This window comes from Hippocampus bargibanti, linkage group LG04, assembly GCF_051943395.1.
Source record: "Hippocampus bargibanti isolate YZ-2025 linkage group LG04, ASM5194339v1, whole genome shotgun sequence".
Taxonomy (NCBI): domain Eukaryota; kingdom Metazoa; phylum Chordata; class Actinopteri; order Syngnathiformes; family Syngnathidae; genus Hippocampus; species Hippocampus bargibanti.
Window position 1 is genome coordinate 4,047,647 of NC_142737.1, and position 17,974 is coordinate 4,065,620.

At 38.5% G+C, this 17,974-nt stretch overlaps 1 protein-coding gene across 3 annotated transcripts; it reads left to right on the forward strand.

The window, feature by feature from the left end:
- Positions 1-299: 299 nt before the first annotated feature.
- prkg1l (protein kinase cGMP-dependent 1, like) lies at positions 300-17,786 on the forward strand. Of its 3 annotated transcripts, XM_088995436.1 has the most exons (20): positions 300-412; positions 509-769; positions 875-986; positions 1,124-1,293; positions 2,492-2,605; positions 5,681-5,786; positions 7,586-7,649; positions 7,831-7,908; positions 8,044-8,135; positions 8,210-8,275; positions 8,363-8,440; positions 9,988-10,087; positions 10,164-10,303; positions 12,852-12,941; positions 13,032-13,173; positions 14,569-14,732; positions 15,806-15,928; positions 16,023-16,085; positions 16,269-16,335; positions 17,513-17,786. In XM_088995436.1, the coding sequence occupies exons 2-20, from the start codon at positions 580-582 to the stop codon at positions 17,597-17,599; spliced, it is 2,046 nt and encodes a 681-aa protein (XP_088851562.1). In that variant the 5' UTR covers positions 300-412; positions 509-579; the 3' UTR covers positions 17,600-17,786. The 3 variants fall into 3 exon arrangements, 1 of the variants encoding a protein (XP_088851562.1); XR_016114839.1 differs by lacking the exon at positions 17,513-17,786 and having other exon boundaries at positions 14,569-14,728; positions 15,806-16,085; positions 16,269-16,337; XR_016114840.1 differs by lacking the exons at positions 16,269-16,335; positions 17,513-17,786 and having other exon boundaries at positions 14,569-14,728.
- Positions 17,787-17,974: the final 188 nt, after the last annotated feature.

The window sequence follows — 17,974 nt, forward strand, 5'->3', positions numbered from 1 at the left end:
ACAGCCGGAAATAAACATTTACAACCCCCTACCCTCCGGAATCATTAAACTCCGCAAACCAAACAGAAAGCATGCTTGCGTTTACAGTCTTTAGACTTTCCAAAAACCATCAAACCTATGAGACAAAATGTCCTCCTGTCGGATATGATCATCTCTGGTTTAAAGTCCAATTTCTCATTTCGAAAAACCCTCCAATCTTTTCGCCAAAATCGCCAATCTGACCTCACTCCCCTCTCATCTCATCTCAGCCTCCCGGGCTGGATCTTTGGTCACGTGGCTGGCTGCTGCCGTCTCGAGCCCAGACCCCCCACCGCCCCCATCCTCCCAGAACCGGAGAGGAGGGAGGTATCATCCTTCTCTTTACTTGCAGAGGACGTCTGCATGCACCTGTCGAATGGACCGTCTCCACAGGGTAAGTGCATGCTCATTTCTCTTTCTCTCACTCTCTATCTCCAATTCAAGTGTGAAACGTCCTCTTACGAGTGGCATCGAATGCACTCCAATGCAGTGAGATCGCCGCAACTTGTGTCCGCGTGCAACACCGATACCTGATATACGACTGCCCGTTAAAAGTAGGTGATGGGAACCCTTCGAGACCTTCAGTTCGCCCTCCAGCTAAAGATTGAGGAGCTCCGTCAGAGGGATACTCTGATAGACGAGCTGGAGCTAGAACTCGATACCAAGGACGAACTCATTCGGAGACTTCAGGAGGAACTGGATCGTTACAGAGCTTCTGTTGTCTTGCCGTCACCATCTGTAGCCAGTGCCGGTCAGTGTATATATATATATGTATATATATATTTCTTTTTTGGGAAGGGGGGGTTGTCTCCTTTGAGGCACTGGTGCGATTTATGTATGTATTTTGTCATTGCAGCCTCCTCTAGTCAGGGTGATGATTTGCGAGTGGCGACCAAGAAGACGGTCATTTCAGAGTCCTTCAGTCTGGATTCGACGAATTGCTTCACCTTGTGTGATAAAAATCCGGAGTTAGTAAACAGTTTTTCTTCTCAGAAGATAAAAAAAAAAACATGACAGGGTGCAATAACTGCTCTCCACGGTGGCTTGGAGACATTATTGTAAGGACATTAACCCTCGAACAGCATCTCCCGCTCTGTGCTTTCAGGTGTCAGAAGTTAATCCGGGGTGCTTTTTTGAAAAGTCACCTGTTGAGGAACCTCAACGAAGATGAAACAAGAGCCGTCACGGCCTACATGCAACTCACGGCCGTCCGTCACGGTTACTGCGTGATCCAACAGGGAACCGGCGGCGGATCGCAGGCTTATGTCGTACAAGGTTGAGTATGGAAATGATTCGTAGTGAACGTCCTCAAGATTTAAGATTTGGAACGAAACAGCTGTTCGACATTTTCTCTCTTTATCAGGCTCATTGATCACAAATGATGGCTTTGTTTTTGTCAACATATTGATGCAGCGTTAAAGGACAACCGACACCATTTTTTTGTTTCCTAACTGACATCAGAAAAACGTTTTAGGGCATCTAAAATACCCGCCCCCACGCCGGATGATATTTGTAGTCAAATGAGTTCAAGTGTCCCAAAACTACTTCAAAATGGCCCTGGAAATGGCGAGTTTCAGAAGGTCCCGCCCCCTTGTTCGTGACGTCACGCCAGGACGTCTTCCCTTGCTCTAGAATCAAAACAACGGCTTCAGATTCGGAGAATATGCTTTCTTGTTACTCATCCAGTTATGAATATGATTCAAATAGTTCTGAAGAGGAAAGCATAAATGTTTGCAATCGATTAAAGAAGTACTTCCGTATCTATTGAGCCGTCAGGACTCCAATGTAGCGTCCCGGAAAATGCACAAGATGGCGCCCAAGCTCTGTTGGAAATGGGCTGATTTGTCTGCTGGGAATTTGTGTCAACTAGTATCAAATAGTAGTCTTGGTGCAACACACAACGATTCACCATGGCGTTATTTATGTTTTTTCCTTCTAATTTCGCCATCAACACGGATCAACACTTTTTTTTCAGGCCAAACAAAGTACCCAGAATGCATTGTGTGTCGCTTTCTAAGTCAGGGGCGTTCCTTTAGTGACGTCACGTGTGGATCGTCATCAACTCGAAAACAAGACTTCGTGATTATTCAGCGCGAGTCTTAAAACCTAAAATATAGCTATCTAATAATTGGATTGGATTGGCCTTTATTAGTCTCACAGTGGAGAAATTATAATAATCATAATAATACATTTCATTTATAAGCGCCTTTCAAAACTCTCAAGGACACTATATACCGTGGAATCTTTGTAAAATACGCTCAGTAGAAGTCATTTGAAGTGATTTTACAAATAATAGACACATGTCCGGAGGCGTCGGTTGTCCTTTATGTGAAGCTAATAACTTAATAAAAAAAAAATGATGACTGACAGCTAAACAGTATGAGGTGCAAAGGTGACTTTTTAGTTGGGTTGTTTTTGGATGTCATCGACGCTGTCAATGATCGCCGCTTTGACCGAGTGTGTGTCATGATAGAGGGGAGGCTGGACGTGACCAAAGATGGACAAAAATTGCTCACGATCGAAGCGGGGGATGTATTCGGTGAGGTGGCGCTGCTCTACAACTGCACGCAAATGTACTCCGTCACAGGTACCAACATGATTGTATGTCAGTCTTTTTTTCTTTTTCTTTTAATATATTCTAGATTCTAAAACTACATCAACTTGTTGAGGGGCTTCAATGTTTAGATTAGGTATGGATGGGATTCATTTTCCGGGAAAATGGGATTATAAGAAGCAGGGGTATTGCGGTTAGAGGTCACAGACAACAACACGCCGACTGAATGGTTTCCTGGAATACCGTATGCGTTGAATTTAAAACAGCCCACCTGTTCACATTCATCGAAATAAATAACCAAGAAAAAAATTAATAAAATAAACAATAAATAAACACATAAATAAATAATTTACAGAATACAAACATAAATACATAAATAACAGAATAAATAAATACATACATAAAGACATACATAAATAAGATAAATCGACAAATAAATACATAAAGACATCGATAAATAAATACATAAATAAATGTATAAATAAATAGATAGATTGACAAAAAGATAAATAGATATGTAAATAAATAACATAACAAATAAATAACAGAATAAAATAAATAAATAAATAAATAAATATATGAATAGCTAAATAAATAGATAGATAGAGAAAAAGAAATAAATAGATAAATACATAAACAAATAAATAAATGTATAAATAGCTAAATGATAGATAGATACACAAAAAAACAAATAGATTAATCTACAAATACATAAATAAATAAATAAATAAATAAATAAATAAATAAATAAATAAATGCACAAAAAGATAAACAGATAGATACATTTGTAAATAAACAAATAAATACATGAATAAATAACAAACAAATAAACCACTGAACAAAATAAATAAATAACAGAATAAAATTAATAAATAAATAAATGTGTGAATAACTAAATAAATAGAGAAAAAGATAAATACATAGATAAATACATAAACAAATAAATACATGTATAAATAGCTAAATGATAGATAGATACACAAAAAGACAAATAGATTAATCAACAAATACATAAATAAATGAATAAATCACAAATAAACAAATAAATAAATAAATACATTCACAAAAAGATAAACAGATAGATAAATTTGTAAATAAACAAATAAATACATGAATAAATAACAAAAATACATCAATAGAATGATAAATAACTACATAAAAACATAAATAAACAAAAACAAATAAACAAACCAGATTAATCAACAAATACATAAATAAATGATGAATAAATCACAAATAAATAAATAAATAAATAAATAAATAAATAAACAGATAGATACATTTGTAAATAAACAAATAAATACAGGAATAAACAACAAAATAAATTAATAGACAGAATGATAAATAAATACATAAAAACATAAATAAACAAAAATGAATAAACAAACCACAAAAAATAAACACACAAATAAATAAATAAATAAACAAATAAATAAATAAATAAATAAATAAAAATGTTACATAGAAAATCAACAAATCTCAAACGTGGTTCATGAATTTAACACGTGTGACAGGATTGTTATTTTGCTAAATGGCGGGCTATCACGACAAAGATTTGCAGGGACCTTCAGTCAAGAAAGTCTGGATGCATGTGACCTGCTTACGCAAGAAAAAATATTCTGCTGCGGATCATCCCAAATTGAAAAAAGAACTTTGTTTGCCCTCTTTATCTTGCCAAACGGACGCCATGACAACGCCGCCACAAACGGCCTTTGCAGCGTGCCGTTCTCTAATAGCGTTTCTTTTTTTTTATCCGCATGAGAATTATTTGTTTGCCATCTGTGATCTTGACAGATGGAACAAGATGTCACCTTTGGGAAGATCAAATTAGCATAGCGCGACATGTTGGCATACCAACATGTCGCAACCCGTCTTTTGAAATCATACGTGCAAGTTGTGATTTATTTACACTGTCACTGCGGTATTCATTCAACTTCGTGTTGATGATTCTGCTTGCGGATTTGCGGCCGTGTGGGATGGTGTGGCCATTAACCTGCGTTTGTACCCAATGTTGTGACCACTGAATGTAAATGCGCCTCCATTTGTGCTTTTCATCCATGTGAATATTTTCTCTTGTTCAAGTGACGTTGGAAATATTTCAGCACAAGCTTGCACACACTCGCACATGCACACGCACACACACACACACACACACACACACACACACACACACACACACACACACACACACACACACACACACACACACACACACACACACACACACCTCCTGCCATCGTCAATGACCATGAATACATTATGTTAAGACTCTATAAATAAAATACCCCAAGGTGAAAAAGGTATATTGTACTGTTGATTATAATGATATACCCATGACTACGTTAACTGTAATATACTGCTCTCATCACCATGACTACTGTGGGCGGAGTTTGAGCCTTGTCACTTGATTGTCTTGTGCAAGCATAGCCTGAGAGCGGAGAAAAAAAAAGTAGACTAGTGATGTCTAGAGATTGGCTTTTTTTTTGCACTTACATGTAGCATAAAAGCTAAGGGGTGCTTAACCATGTTTGCTTTGAAAGGTGGGCTTCTGATCTGTGTCCGCATTATGTCAAAGGGGTCAAACTATTTTTTTTTTTTTTGCCAAAACGTAAAATATAGCTATATGCGGTGGAATATGATTAAAATACGCTCAGTAGAAGTCATTTGAAGCCATTTTACAAATTATGGACACAACTTGTCCGGAGACGTCGGTTGTCCTTGAATGGATAGACAGGTGTATGGCTTTCATCTTCCAGGAAATTAAACTACTCCTTCCACAGCTTTCTTCATAATTCCGTTCTAATGACACGGTTAAGATATCGACCATCGCTGTGGATCAGATAGTGGACGCAATTCCAAAGTACAGACAGTAGATATCTGCTGTTCCTCCCGTCTTTGAACCAGTCATTATTAATTCAAACATCCAGTTCCGACATCCAGAGATTTTAATTATAGTTTTGGGAAATCAGATTTATGGTAGATTCTCTATTAATAATGTCCGCTTATGAATAATAAGCATTGTCTTTTTTTTTTTTTAAACCCTTCACGCAAGTTTCTAGGTTGGAAGTCAACTTGATGTGTCGCCTTTTTTTTTTTTTTGCTTCTCAGCACAGTTGGACAGCAAGCTGTGGGTTATTGAGCGCAAGAGTTACCAGACCGTGCTCATGCAGAGCGGCCGCGACAGCCTCACACGGACGTCGGAGGTGCTGAGCAGGTGAATGTTAACAATGGATGTCTTTTTCAGCCATTTTATTTCTGTTAAATCTAAACTCAGTGAGTGTTTGACAATCAGAGCCTGATTTAACACTGGTGAATGGTGGGAAATACCAAATACAGTCAAACCTCGGTTTTCGAACGTCTCGGGTCTCATCCCATTCGGTTTTCAACCAAAAATGTCATATTTTTTTATGCCCCGGCATACAACCGGAATTTGGTTCTCAAACAAACTGAGTGCATCTGAATGCATCACTCGACTACCCTCCGCTTCCTTATACGTCACGTCTTCCTCATTGTGACCGACGCATTAATATTGTTGTTGTTTTATTTTTGAGAAAATGCAGACATATTTGGTTAAAATCTCCTGAATAGTATGATTTTAAAGCAAGCAGAGGATGGTTTGAAAAGTTAGTGTGCCCTGTGTTTGCCCAAAGACAGCTGGGATAGGTGCCAACATGCCCCGTGGCAGAAAGAAAATTGGTGAAAATAAAAGTTTGTTTTTATAGAATTTTACACATGACCTACTCTATTATTAAAGTTTTTATCCGGTTTATGCGATGAAATAGTTAAAAAGTTGTTTTCTAGACTTTGAACGGATTAAGATTTTTTACATTGATTTTAATGGAAAGTGCTGTTTCGGTTTTTGAACAAATCGGTTTTCGAACAGGTTTCTGAAACTGAGGTATCACTGTAATTATTATTTCTCATGAGCACCTTGAAGCAGTAATTCATGCCTTTGTCACATCTCGGCTTGATTACTTTAATGCGCTTTACTTTGGAGTCAGCAAATCCTCCATGAAGCATCTCCAGCTAGTGCAGAATGCTGCCGCTCGCCTATTGACTGGTACTCGTAAGAGGGAGCATATACAATAACTCCTACTCTGGCATCCCTTCACTGGCTCCCTATACATTTTTGAGTTCTCTTTAAAAATTACATTTTTAATCTCTTTAAATGGCCTCGTTCATCCACCCCTACACACCTTCCCGGCGCCTCAGGTCTGCTGACCGGACATTATTAAATGTGCCAGAAAGAAAACGATCGAGTAATTTCTGTTACTGGTCCCACTCTCTGGAATGACCTGCCACTGAACATTTGGCAAGACCCTTCGCTGCTCATCCTTAAAATCCGTCTCAAAACTCACTTGTACTGTTTGGCATTCGAGTCAGCATGATTCAGACTTGATCTTAGCTTTACTCCCTGGTGCTCTCTACTATCTTTGTGACTAAAGTAATCAGATAGGTCCGTTAGAGCAGTGACCTATCAAAGCAGAGGTCCGGCACCGCCACCTCTAGACATTAGGGATAGATACAATATATAGGGATAGAGCTACCGGCAACCTTCTAGTTCTCTGACGAAGCTTTTCGGATGAGGAGCGAAACATCCGACACCTTCAAAGAAGTACAGATGACGTCTGAAAAAACCTTGTCATCGATGGACCACTCAACTACAACTGAGAGCTTAGACAAGCAGATCTTTTTGACTTCTTTATTTCCTGTATTTGATAGTTGTCCATGTTAAGTGCTTTGTTACAGCTTCAGCTGTTGTTAAAGCTCTATAGACTTAATTTATATAGTTTTTTTTTTTAACTTTATGTTACTTCCGGGTTGAGTGAACACTGGCGCGTGTGGCTGCCACTGCCCACCCACAGGAAAAATATCCTGTGACTGTAAAGTGTCCTTGAGAGTTTTGAAAAGCGCTTATAAATGAAATGTATTATCATTATAATTATTATCTAAATTTACATGTGGTGCATTGTATTGTTTTCTCCATAATCGAATCCCGTCTCGTGTCTGCAGCGTTCCCTCTCTGCTGTCCTTGCCAAAAGACGCGATCATGAAGATGTGCGATCTCATGGAGGAGGTACCCTTTCAATGCACACATCACCTTGCCTATCGATTGTCATTTCTTGGTTCCTCCATCCTCGCCTCCCAATAATTCCTTCATTTCACGTTGGATTCATTTTTTTTTTCTTCTTTTTTTCTCATCAGCAAGCTTTTATGTTCCGTTTGATTGCTTCTTTCGTCTTTCTTTCTCTCCACAGGTTCACTACACTCAAGGCGACTACATCATTCGGCAAGGCGCCGCGGGGGATACCTTTTATGTCATTAACAAAGGCCAGGTAAAGTCGGACGCAATGAAGGCCAAATGTCAACACGGCTTAGGAAATGTCTCTGGAATAGGGATAATCGAATTTGTCACCTTTCCTTATTGCTTTTTTTTTGCTCTTCTCGCGTCTCCCGTTTTAACCGTGTAGGTGAAAATGACAGAAAAGAAGGCCGGGGATGAGGAACAAGTGCTCTTCAAGCTATCGGAGAAGCAGTGGTTTGGAGAAAAAGCTTTGTGGGGGTGAATAAAGGCGTCAATGAAGTTATTAGCTTGCAATAGAATTTCATGGGATGAAATGTCCTTTCTTTAATCAGAGAGGATGTGCGCGCCGCCAATGTCATCGCGGTCAGTGACGTTACGTGTCTGCTCATTGACAGAGAGTAAGTTATCACACCATAGATCGATATTGTTCGAGGAGTAGTTCAAAAAGTATCCAGTGGTCCGCTTTTTATCCCTTAATTTTTCAGGACTTTCAGATATATCATTGGTGGGATGGTGTTTGACAGCAGTCCTGACACGCAACACAAGTCCGGATGCAAAGATGAGTAAGAAAAATGTGTTAATTGTTTCTTCCAGAGACCAAAATGTCACCGTCGTGAACCTTTCTTCACTCTAGTGTTTCCTCATACAAGCACAAATAGACTTGACCTAGCTAATGTGAATTTGCATTGATCTGTTTTAACTCATTCACTGCCATACGCACATTTATTCGGGAATTTAGAATATGACGTGGAGCGCCAATCCCGAATTTGTTCTGGTGTTGGTTTTTGTTTGATAAAGCACTGGTCAGACCTCTGGCAATGTTTTTTTCTCCCTTCCATGCACCTCATGTTACTCCAGAAGCAAATAAGCCTAAAATGAATTTCCCATTTCAAGTTAAGATAACTCCAGACCCATAGCTGGCTATCGATTAGCATATAGCTGGATAGCTAGCGAGCTATTTATTAGCTTGCTCGCTTTCTATCTATTTGAGTAACTTCCGGGTTGAGTGAACGCTGGCGCGTATGGCTGGTGCTGCTCACCCAAAGAAAAAAACTTATCCCGTGACTGGAAAGTGACCTTGAGAGTTTTGAAAGGCGCCTATAAATGAAATATATTATTATTATTATTATGAGAATTTAGGAATGAACTATTTTTTCTGATGAAAGAAGACAGTCTAAGGTTTCTAACGCTGTATTGAATGTTAATGTAGTCCTAAAACTCAATATTCTGTGGGTCCTGGAATTTGAGTGACAATGAAAAAAAAACCCTAGCACTGGAGTGGACACATTTTTGCACATCGCCTGGCAGTGAATGAGTTAACAATTCACTCAAATGTAAATTTCTCCACTGTGAGACTAATAAAGGCATATCCAATCCAATCCAATCCAATTCAACAATAATAATCCATTCCTGACAAATGAGATTTCAAAACATCTTGTATTTCAATAATCTAAAATAGCGTTTGATTTTATTATTATTTCTTTAAAGACACTTTCAGATGAATTGAAACGCACAACACGACTCACAGAATATCCAATTGAAAAGACCATTCGAAAATGTGGTCTTTCTACAACAATCAAGTCAACGGGAATAAAATAGGAAGTAGAAAGAGGAAGTCGGAACTTACCAAAATAAAACAGTAAAAAGCAACTTCTCCGCATACGATCCAGACAGAAATACTGGTTCGTGTTGGACAAAAGTACTCGTATACCCTCTGAGTTTGCCTTCGTCCGCGATATTCATCCTCTTGTCCTAATAAAAGAATAAATGTCACAAAATGCCACAAAATCTACCAGTAAAAGTAAAACTGGCACGCAGATTCAACTGAAATGAGACAAATTTTGGTCAAAATCAAAATAATTTCAATTTTGCTGAATTGTGACACCTCTGGATTCCATCCACTCATTTTCTTGTCTTCTAAGGGTAGCAAAAAAATTCGCAAAGGTGGGACCGTGGTTCAAATGTTACTTTTAGAATCAGAATCAGAAAGCCTTTAATCGTCCCACAATGGGGAAATCTGCATATTTTTTATATGTAGCTGCCATGGAACTACATGGCACTACCGCAATCAACATGGAACTCCGACTCAATTTGTTTCTCTTGCGAGCAGGCCAGAAGTCAAGGATCCTCCCTCGCTCGCATCCTCCATTTTAAGTGATTTCCAGATAATCAGCACTCTAGAAGCAGGTGACTTTGGTCACACGGACCTGGTGAGAATCGTTCAAAGGCGCCCACTGAGTTTTCCGTTTTCTTGTAATGTTATCTCTTGATTGGTGCCCCATCCAGGTGCAATTCAAGAGCAATGTCAAGGATCTTTTCGCTATGAGGGTCCTCGACAAGCAGGCGATTATATACAACGGAGTGCGAGAGCACGTCGTGAGGGAACGGAATATTCTTATGGATGACGCATGTCCGTTCCTAGTCAGGTAGCCACACTTCAGGATTCTTTTGATTTCATATTGTGTTTTATCCTAGAGGAAAGTGTATGTCAAAAATTAGGTACGTCTGCATGTTCCGGTAGGAGCCGCAATATTTCAAAAGACGGTAATACTAAAAATATATACAAATACAGTAAAGTCTCGTTATATCGATATTCTCGGGAGTCGGAAAACATATCGATATAACCGGACTATCGATATATCCGATCCTGCTGCATGGAAATTTTCTCCTTGCGTTCATAGAAATAGTATCGTAATAAGCAGTACTATCGATATAATCGATATCGATATAACGAGACTTTACTGTATGTGATGCGACAGTTTAGTACTATGGTAAAATTTGGGATGGGTGTGAATGGATCCCGGGTTACGATACTGGCTTTATTTCAAGATTGTGATTGTTCGCTAAGGCTGCCGATACCAATGGCGGGCAGTGGATTTTATCGCTAGGCCTTCAGTAGTGCTAAGTCAGTCTGAATCAATCCAGACTGAAAACAAGTGTGGTGTGATTTACTACAAATCCACTAGATCAGGGGTGTCAAAGTCATTTTTGCTGCGGGCCACAGTGTAGTTATGGTTTCCTCTCGAGGGCCGTTATGAATTTGGGGAACCCATTAGAATGTTTAAATCCCTTCAAATATTACATATAGAGCACACAGCAAATTAATGAATAACTCGTTTTCAAATCTGAAGTCAAAAATAATGACTTTTATTGTGGTTGACATCCAAAAATTTAGGCTCAGATTTTAGCAATCATCATGGAATTTAACAAGTTTGATTTGCTTTCACGGGCCGAAAAAAATGATGTGATGGGCCGGATTTGGCCCGCGGGCCTTGACTTTGACACCTGTGCACTAGCGGGTACCATTAGCCAGGAAATAACTGACCCTGGTAACAAATGATGGCTGAAATGTGATTGGTTCAATGCTTAAATACAAAAAGACACGTCTGGAAGCAGCGCTGCAGGGGGAAAAGTCATGAAAGGAAATTGAAAGACAATTTGGAATCACAGTGATACCTCGACTTGCGAACGCTTTAGCTCAGGAACCTTTCGCCTTACAAACATTAAATTTGCGAGACTATAATCTTGGCATACGAACTATTTTTCGGCGGACGAACCAAACCACACAGCGCCACGGTGGCTGGCGGACTAGTTTTCCACACCCACTTTCTTTGAGTACAAACGTGGTTTGTTATCGAGTGGAGTACTTTTGCTCGTATGGGACCGAAAAAGATCCCACCACAGGCTAGTGTTAAGCCTAAGAAGACATTAAAGAGAATTACAATCGAGCACAAGAAGGAGATCATCGAAAAACACAAACGAGGTGTGCGTTCGTATGACTTAGCGTCCCAGTACGAGTATGCTAAGTCGACCATTGCTACGTGTGGCTCAGAGTGTTTCTGTGTTGTCTAAGCAACGGTCTCAGGCAATAGAAGAGGTTGAAAAACTTCTGTTGATTTGGATTAATGAAAAGCAGCTAGCAGGGGACAGTGTGAGTGAGGGTATTATCGCCGAGAAAGCTCAGCAACTTTCTCGGATATCATTAAGAGGCAACTACATCAGCAACCATCACAAAGGTAAATAAAACGACTTTATTATACAGTCCAGTTTATTTCTTTAATTACAATAAAATAGCACATTTATTGTACATAAAATAAGGTATATTTTGTGTAGTTTTAAGGCTTATTTAGTAGAAAATTATGTTTTATGGGGACCTGGGAACGGATTATTCTCATTTTTTATGTTTTTTTATGGGAAATAAATGTTTAGCATCACACTACACACACTTTCTAGGAACCAATTAAGTTCGTGAGCTATCACTGTATTTAATAAGAATTCATGGTCCATGATTCCGATATTTTTAGGCCAGCTATGAAGGCTCTGCAGGCCTTGACGGTCCGCAACGGGCCGATACTCTATTTTTTCCCATCGGACGGTTGTGTTTTATTTGGTTTTCAATCCGTTTCATATATTTATTATTTTTAATAGATGAGAAAAATCTGTGTTCATCAATATCGGCTGATCGGTAAATACATTGTGACAGATTCTTCAGCGCTATCACCCACCTCCATTTTCCAATTTCAAAGGGTCATACTGAGCAGCTAACAGTCTAACCCGCATTATTTTGCGCTTCAATTTCATTTTGTACAAAGACAAAAACTCAAGGAGCTGTCGCTTTTGGTTTTCTTTGACTTTTATAATCTATTACATATGAATCCTAAATCAGAGACAATAGAAAATTCCAGTGGGATTTTCGATTTTCAAAAGCTGGCCAAAATGGTCAAATATGACCTAATTTTCAGTAGTAATGCCTTAGATTACTGAATAAAAGCCACCCTGCATGTCATGGTGTGATAGCGCTCATGCTTATGCTGTGTTCTTATTTATAATTGCTGTATGATGAGTAGTTAGCGCGGTATGAAGGTCTGTAGTTGAATAGAATAAGTTGTTGGATGAACAAATGCCTGGAGCAGAAGAATGTACCATGCAAAAGGAGCAATCAATATAAAAAGAATGTTCTCTTACTAATTCAAGGTTGCACAGAACCTTTCAAGATGCTGAAAGCCTCTACATGTTGACCGAGGCTTGTCTCCTCGGGGATCTTGACAGCTTGCTGAAAGACAAGTATGTACTTTTTTTGAAGTGTCGTTTATCAAAGACCTTCAAACCTCGAAACAAAAACAAAAATTGCCAATGTGTGACCCTATTCCACAGAGGCTCTCTGGATGAGAGCAGCACCAAGTTCTATACGGCTTGCGTGACGCAAGCCTTGACCTTCCTCCACGCTCGAAATGTCGTCTATCGAGATATCAAGCCTGAAAATATTGTTTTGGATGAGCGAGGATATGCCAAACTGGTAAGAGGACCAAAGAATAATCAGTTCTTTTTTTGGGTTTCTTACATATATGCTAGCTAGATGCAGTGATACCTCGGTTTACGAACCCTTTGGCTTACAAACTTTTCGGTTTACGAATGTTACATTTATGAAAATTTTACCTTGGCATACAAACTACTTTTTCGGGATAGACACAGTCCTGCCACAATGAGTGATGTGTCGTTCGCGAACGAGCCCGTTCTCCTAACAAGAGAATGGTGGATGACTGTTTTGTCCTCTATTCCCCGCCCCCAGTCTTCGGTTAAAGCCACATGATTGGTCAAGAACGCAGCAGTGAGGGGGGGGGGGGTTTAAACATTAAAGAGACAGGCAGACGACAGAGAGAGAGAGAGTGAGAAAACACACACACACGCGAAAGGGAGACGACAGAGCTTGAAACAAAAAACAAAAGTGAAAAAACAAATGTGAAATGGTGAGAAAATGGAGCGACAACAGTGAAATTTGGACTTGTTTCAACTTTGATAGTTCAAAAGCAGAGTGTAGACTGGAAGGTTAAAATATCCCATCAGGCTCCACAACGAACCCGCACAAGCCACCTGTAGATTTGATGCAAAAAGATATCAACCCAGCTAAACAGAACACAATTGATTAGGAAAAAGGTAAAATTATCGCAGAGAAAGCACCTCTGAGGGATAATTCTTCAAGATGGTCAAAGAAGAAGGCTACGTTCCTCATCAAGTGTTTAATGCTGATGAAACCGGCCACTCCATTCCATCAAGCCATCAACGACCATCACAAAGGTACTTAAAACGAATTTATTATACAATACAGTTTATTTCTTTAATTATAATACCATAGCACAATTATTATACAGAAAATAAGGTATATTTTGTGTAGTTTTAAGGCTTAGAAATTTAGAAAGTAGAAAATTATGTTTTATGGGGACCCGGGAACGGATTATTCTCATTTTAATGGTTTCCTATGGGAAATTAATTTTTGCGATACACACTTTTTGCCTCACACACTCTCTCTGGGAACCAATTAACTTCGTAAGCCAAGGTATCACAGCTATAATCATTTATTGATCTTTTTGTTGAAAGTTCCTTATACATAAGCTAGCTAGCCAGCTATAATCATTCCTTTTTTGTGTTTTAATTTCCGAACATATAAGCTAGCTAGCTAGCTAACTATACTTTTTTTGCCCCTCCTCACGAAAGGGCTCAGACTATAAAGTCATAATAACAAGAAATATTTGTATCCGTCCCATTTTAGCCATAAACATAAAACCAACCAATAAGGCAGTCAATGAGCATTTCCTCCTGTGGTGCATATTGACATTTTCTTACACTGTCGCGCAAGCTAGCTGTTTACCGCCACATTCTTCTGAGTGTGACTGTCCTGATTTGTCACCCTCAGGTTGGCTCCAAATGTTTGAAGAAGATTGAAGTGGGTAAAAAGACATACACGTTCTGCGGCACTCCGGGCTACATGGCTCCTGAAGTCATCTTCAACAAAGGCCACAGTGTAGCTGCGGACTTTTGGTCGTTGGGTATTTTTGTGTTTGAGCTTCTGACTGGTGGGTGAGTGAGAGACAGGCAGACGACAATTATAGCACTTATTACAGTAAAGTCTCGTTATATCGATATTCAAGGGAGTCCGAAAAAATATCGATATAACCGGGACTATCGATATATCCGACCCTGTTTGCATGTAATTTTCTCCGTGCGTGCATAGAAATAGTATCGATGTAACCGGGACTATCGATATATCCGATATCGATATAACGAGACTTTACTGTATATTTGAAAATATTTAATCAGAATCAGAAAACCTTGATTCATCCCACAATGGGGAAATTTGCAAATAAAGAAATATGTAAACTGGAAGACAGGACTTACCTGAGTTTGACGGAGTTAGCATGATGTTATTTTTGTATAGTCAAGGTCACTTTACAGTCACAAGATAAGTTTTTCTGTGGGTGAGCATCGGCAGCCACATGCGCCAGCGTTCACACAACCCAGAATAACTCAAATACAGGTAGATAGAAAGTTAGCTAGCCAGATAGCTAATAGATAGCGAATAATTGGCAAATATATAGCCAGCTAGGTAGCCACATAGCCACTCAACCCAGAATAACTCAAATACAGGTCGATAGCTAGCTAATAGATAACTAATATATAGCCAGTGAAAGAATATCTATTTCCTTCACCAGCTACATAGCTAGTGAGCCAGATAGCTAATACATAGCAAATAGATAGCAAATATATAGCCAGCTAGCCAGCCAGATAGCTAATAGATAGCAAATAGATAGCTAGCTAGGTAGCCAGTTTTACATGCACATACCTTTATAGAGTTGTTGAGTGAGACGGGATATTTTGTCCTAATTTTTCACTCAACTCCCATTGCAAATATTCAGCTTCTGTAATAAGAAAATATGATCACAATTACAACCAAAAAAAAGACCAAAATCATGCCAAAACAAGTCATTTCAAGCTAACTGTATTTTATCAAATTTTAGCAGCCCTGTTTCACACAACAAGGGCTATTTTACATAACCGATGATAAATCTTGATCGAAATCTGATTTGTCAAACCTCAGGACTGATCCAGTTTCGCATTTGAAGCGAACGTATGACAAACTACTTTGTCTTCAGGCTTCCGTTCAACGACGTTGACCCGATGAGGCTTCTCAGCGAGACCGTGTGCGGCATTGATAACATCGACTTCCCTAAAGCAATCAGCAAGATTGCCTCCAGTCTCATAAAAATGCTGTGCAGGTGTTGAAAGCACCAAAATATGCGACGCTACATCTGAACTGACACAATCATGCTGGTGTACTTATTTTTATGTCCTCTCTGCTCCGTTGCTAAGGCGCAATCCCTCAGAGAGGCTCGGCAGTGGAAGAAACGGGGCCAAGGACATTCAGAAGCACAAGTAAGACTACAGGTTATCTTGCGCTAGACGCAAGCTCACTAATTAATGAATATTCACAGCTTATTCAAGTAATTATTTGGTGCATTTTTAAGAAAACTTTTACTTCAGTCATTTTTTTTCTTCCGATGTAATAATTTGAGTATTTTTTTGGCTACTTTACACTGTCCATTTGTCTTTCCTCAGATGGTTTGAAGGATTCAACTGGGATGTACTAAGTAAAGGAACGTTAAGTCCACCACTCATTCCCAAAGTAAGCATTCCTTTTTATAATAATAATAATAATAATAATAATAATAATAATAATAATAATAATAATACATTTCATTTATAAGTACCTTTCAAAACTGTCAAGGTCACTTTACAGTCACAAGTGGGTGAGCAGCGGCAGCCACATGCGCCAGCGTTCACTCAACCCAGAATAACTCAAGTACAGATAGATAGAAAGTTAGCTAGCCAGCTAGCTAATAGATAACTAATGGCTAGCCAGTGAAAGAATATTTATTTCCTTCACCAGCTACATAGCTAGTGAGCCAGACTGCTAATACATAGCAAATAGATAGCAAATAATATATAGCCAGCTAGGTAGCCAGTTAGCCAGCCAGATAGCTAATAGATAGCAAATAGCTCTTTAAAAAAAAAAAAATAAATAAAAATAATAATAATAATAATAATAATAATAATAATAATAATAATAATAATAATAATAATAACAATACATTTCATTTATAAGTACCTTTCAAAACTGTCAAGGTCACTTTACAGTCACAAGATAGGTTTTCCTGTGGGTGAGCAGCGGCAGCCATCTGCGCCAGCGTTCACTCAACCCAGAATAACTCAAGTACAGATAGATAGAAAGTTAGCTAGCCAGCTAGCTAATAGATAACTAATGGCTAGCCAGTGAAAGAATATTTATTTCCTTCACCAGCTACATAGCTAGTGAGCCAGACAGCTAATACATAGCAAATAGATAGCAAATAATATATAGCCAGCTAGGTAGCCAGTTAGCCAGCCAGATAGCTAATAGATAGCAAATAGCTCTTTTTTAATAATAATAATAATAATAATAATAATAATAATAATAATAATAATAATACATTTCATTTATAAGTGCCTTTCAAAACTAGTCATGGTCAACCCAGAATAACTCAAATACAGGTAGATAGAAAGTTAGCTAGTCAGCTAGCTAATAGATAACTAATAGATAGCCAGCTAGATAATTAGCTAGCTAGCCAGATAGCTAATAGATAGCAATTAGATAGCAAATATATAGCCAGCTAGGTAGCCAGCTAACCACCCAGATAGCTAATAGATAGCAAATAGCTAGCTAGCTAGGTAGCCAGTTGTACATGCATATTATCTTTATAGAGTTTTTGAGTGACGCGGGATCTTTTGTCCTAATTTTTTTTCTGTGTTGCTTTGTTTTTAAGGTTAAACACACTTGGAAAAACAACGGTACATGTGCTCATTATAGAGGTGACGCAGCCGAGCTATGCACAACATGGCAGGACTTCTGATGAATGATTTTTTTAAAAATCTAATAGTCAAGAACTATCTACTCACTGCCAGGAAAAACAATAGATTTTATATTATCACCAGATTTTGTTTGATAAAGAACACATGCTTGTCTTCAATGACCACGTTTCATTATTTTGTTAAAAACAAAAAGACACACACATTTTGCCTTCGGATGCAATAAACAACTTCAGCTCCAGATTCTGAGTTTTTAATCAGAACCGTTTCTTATCGCAAAACGACATACGTTTGGTAAAATTATTTGGAGAGTCTATGTGTAAGAATCAAACAACAGGAAGTCTTTTCATTTGGATTTCAAAATAAATAAAATAAATAAAGTAACACCCTTAGCATGGGCTCCGTTGTGAAACAGTTTG

What these genes read in the sequence shown, in the direction of transcription:
- prkg1l (XM_088995436.1), top strand. Translation starts at nt 580, where the DNA reads ATGGGAACCCTTCGAGACCTTCAGTTCGCCCTCCAGCTAAAGATTGAG. An exon ending in ACTTTGGTCACACGGACCTG is followed by an intron (nt 10,088 to 10,163) that starts GTGAGAATCGTT and finishes TGCCCCATCCAG; the next exon opens with GTGCAATTCAAGAGCAATGT. An exon ending in AAGGACATTCAGAAGCACAA is followed by an intron (nt 16,086 to 16,268) that starts GTAAGACTACAG and finishes GTCTTTCCTCAG; the next exon opens with ATGGTTTGAAGGATTCAACT.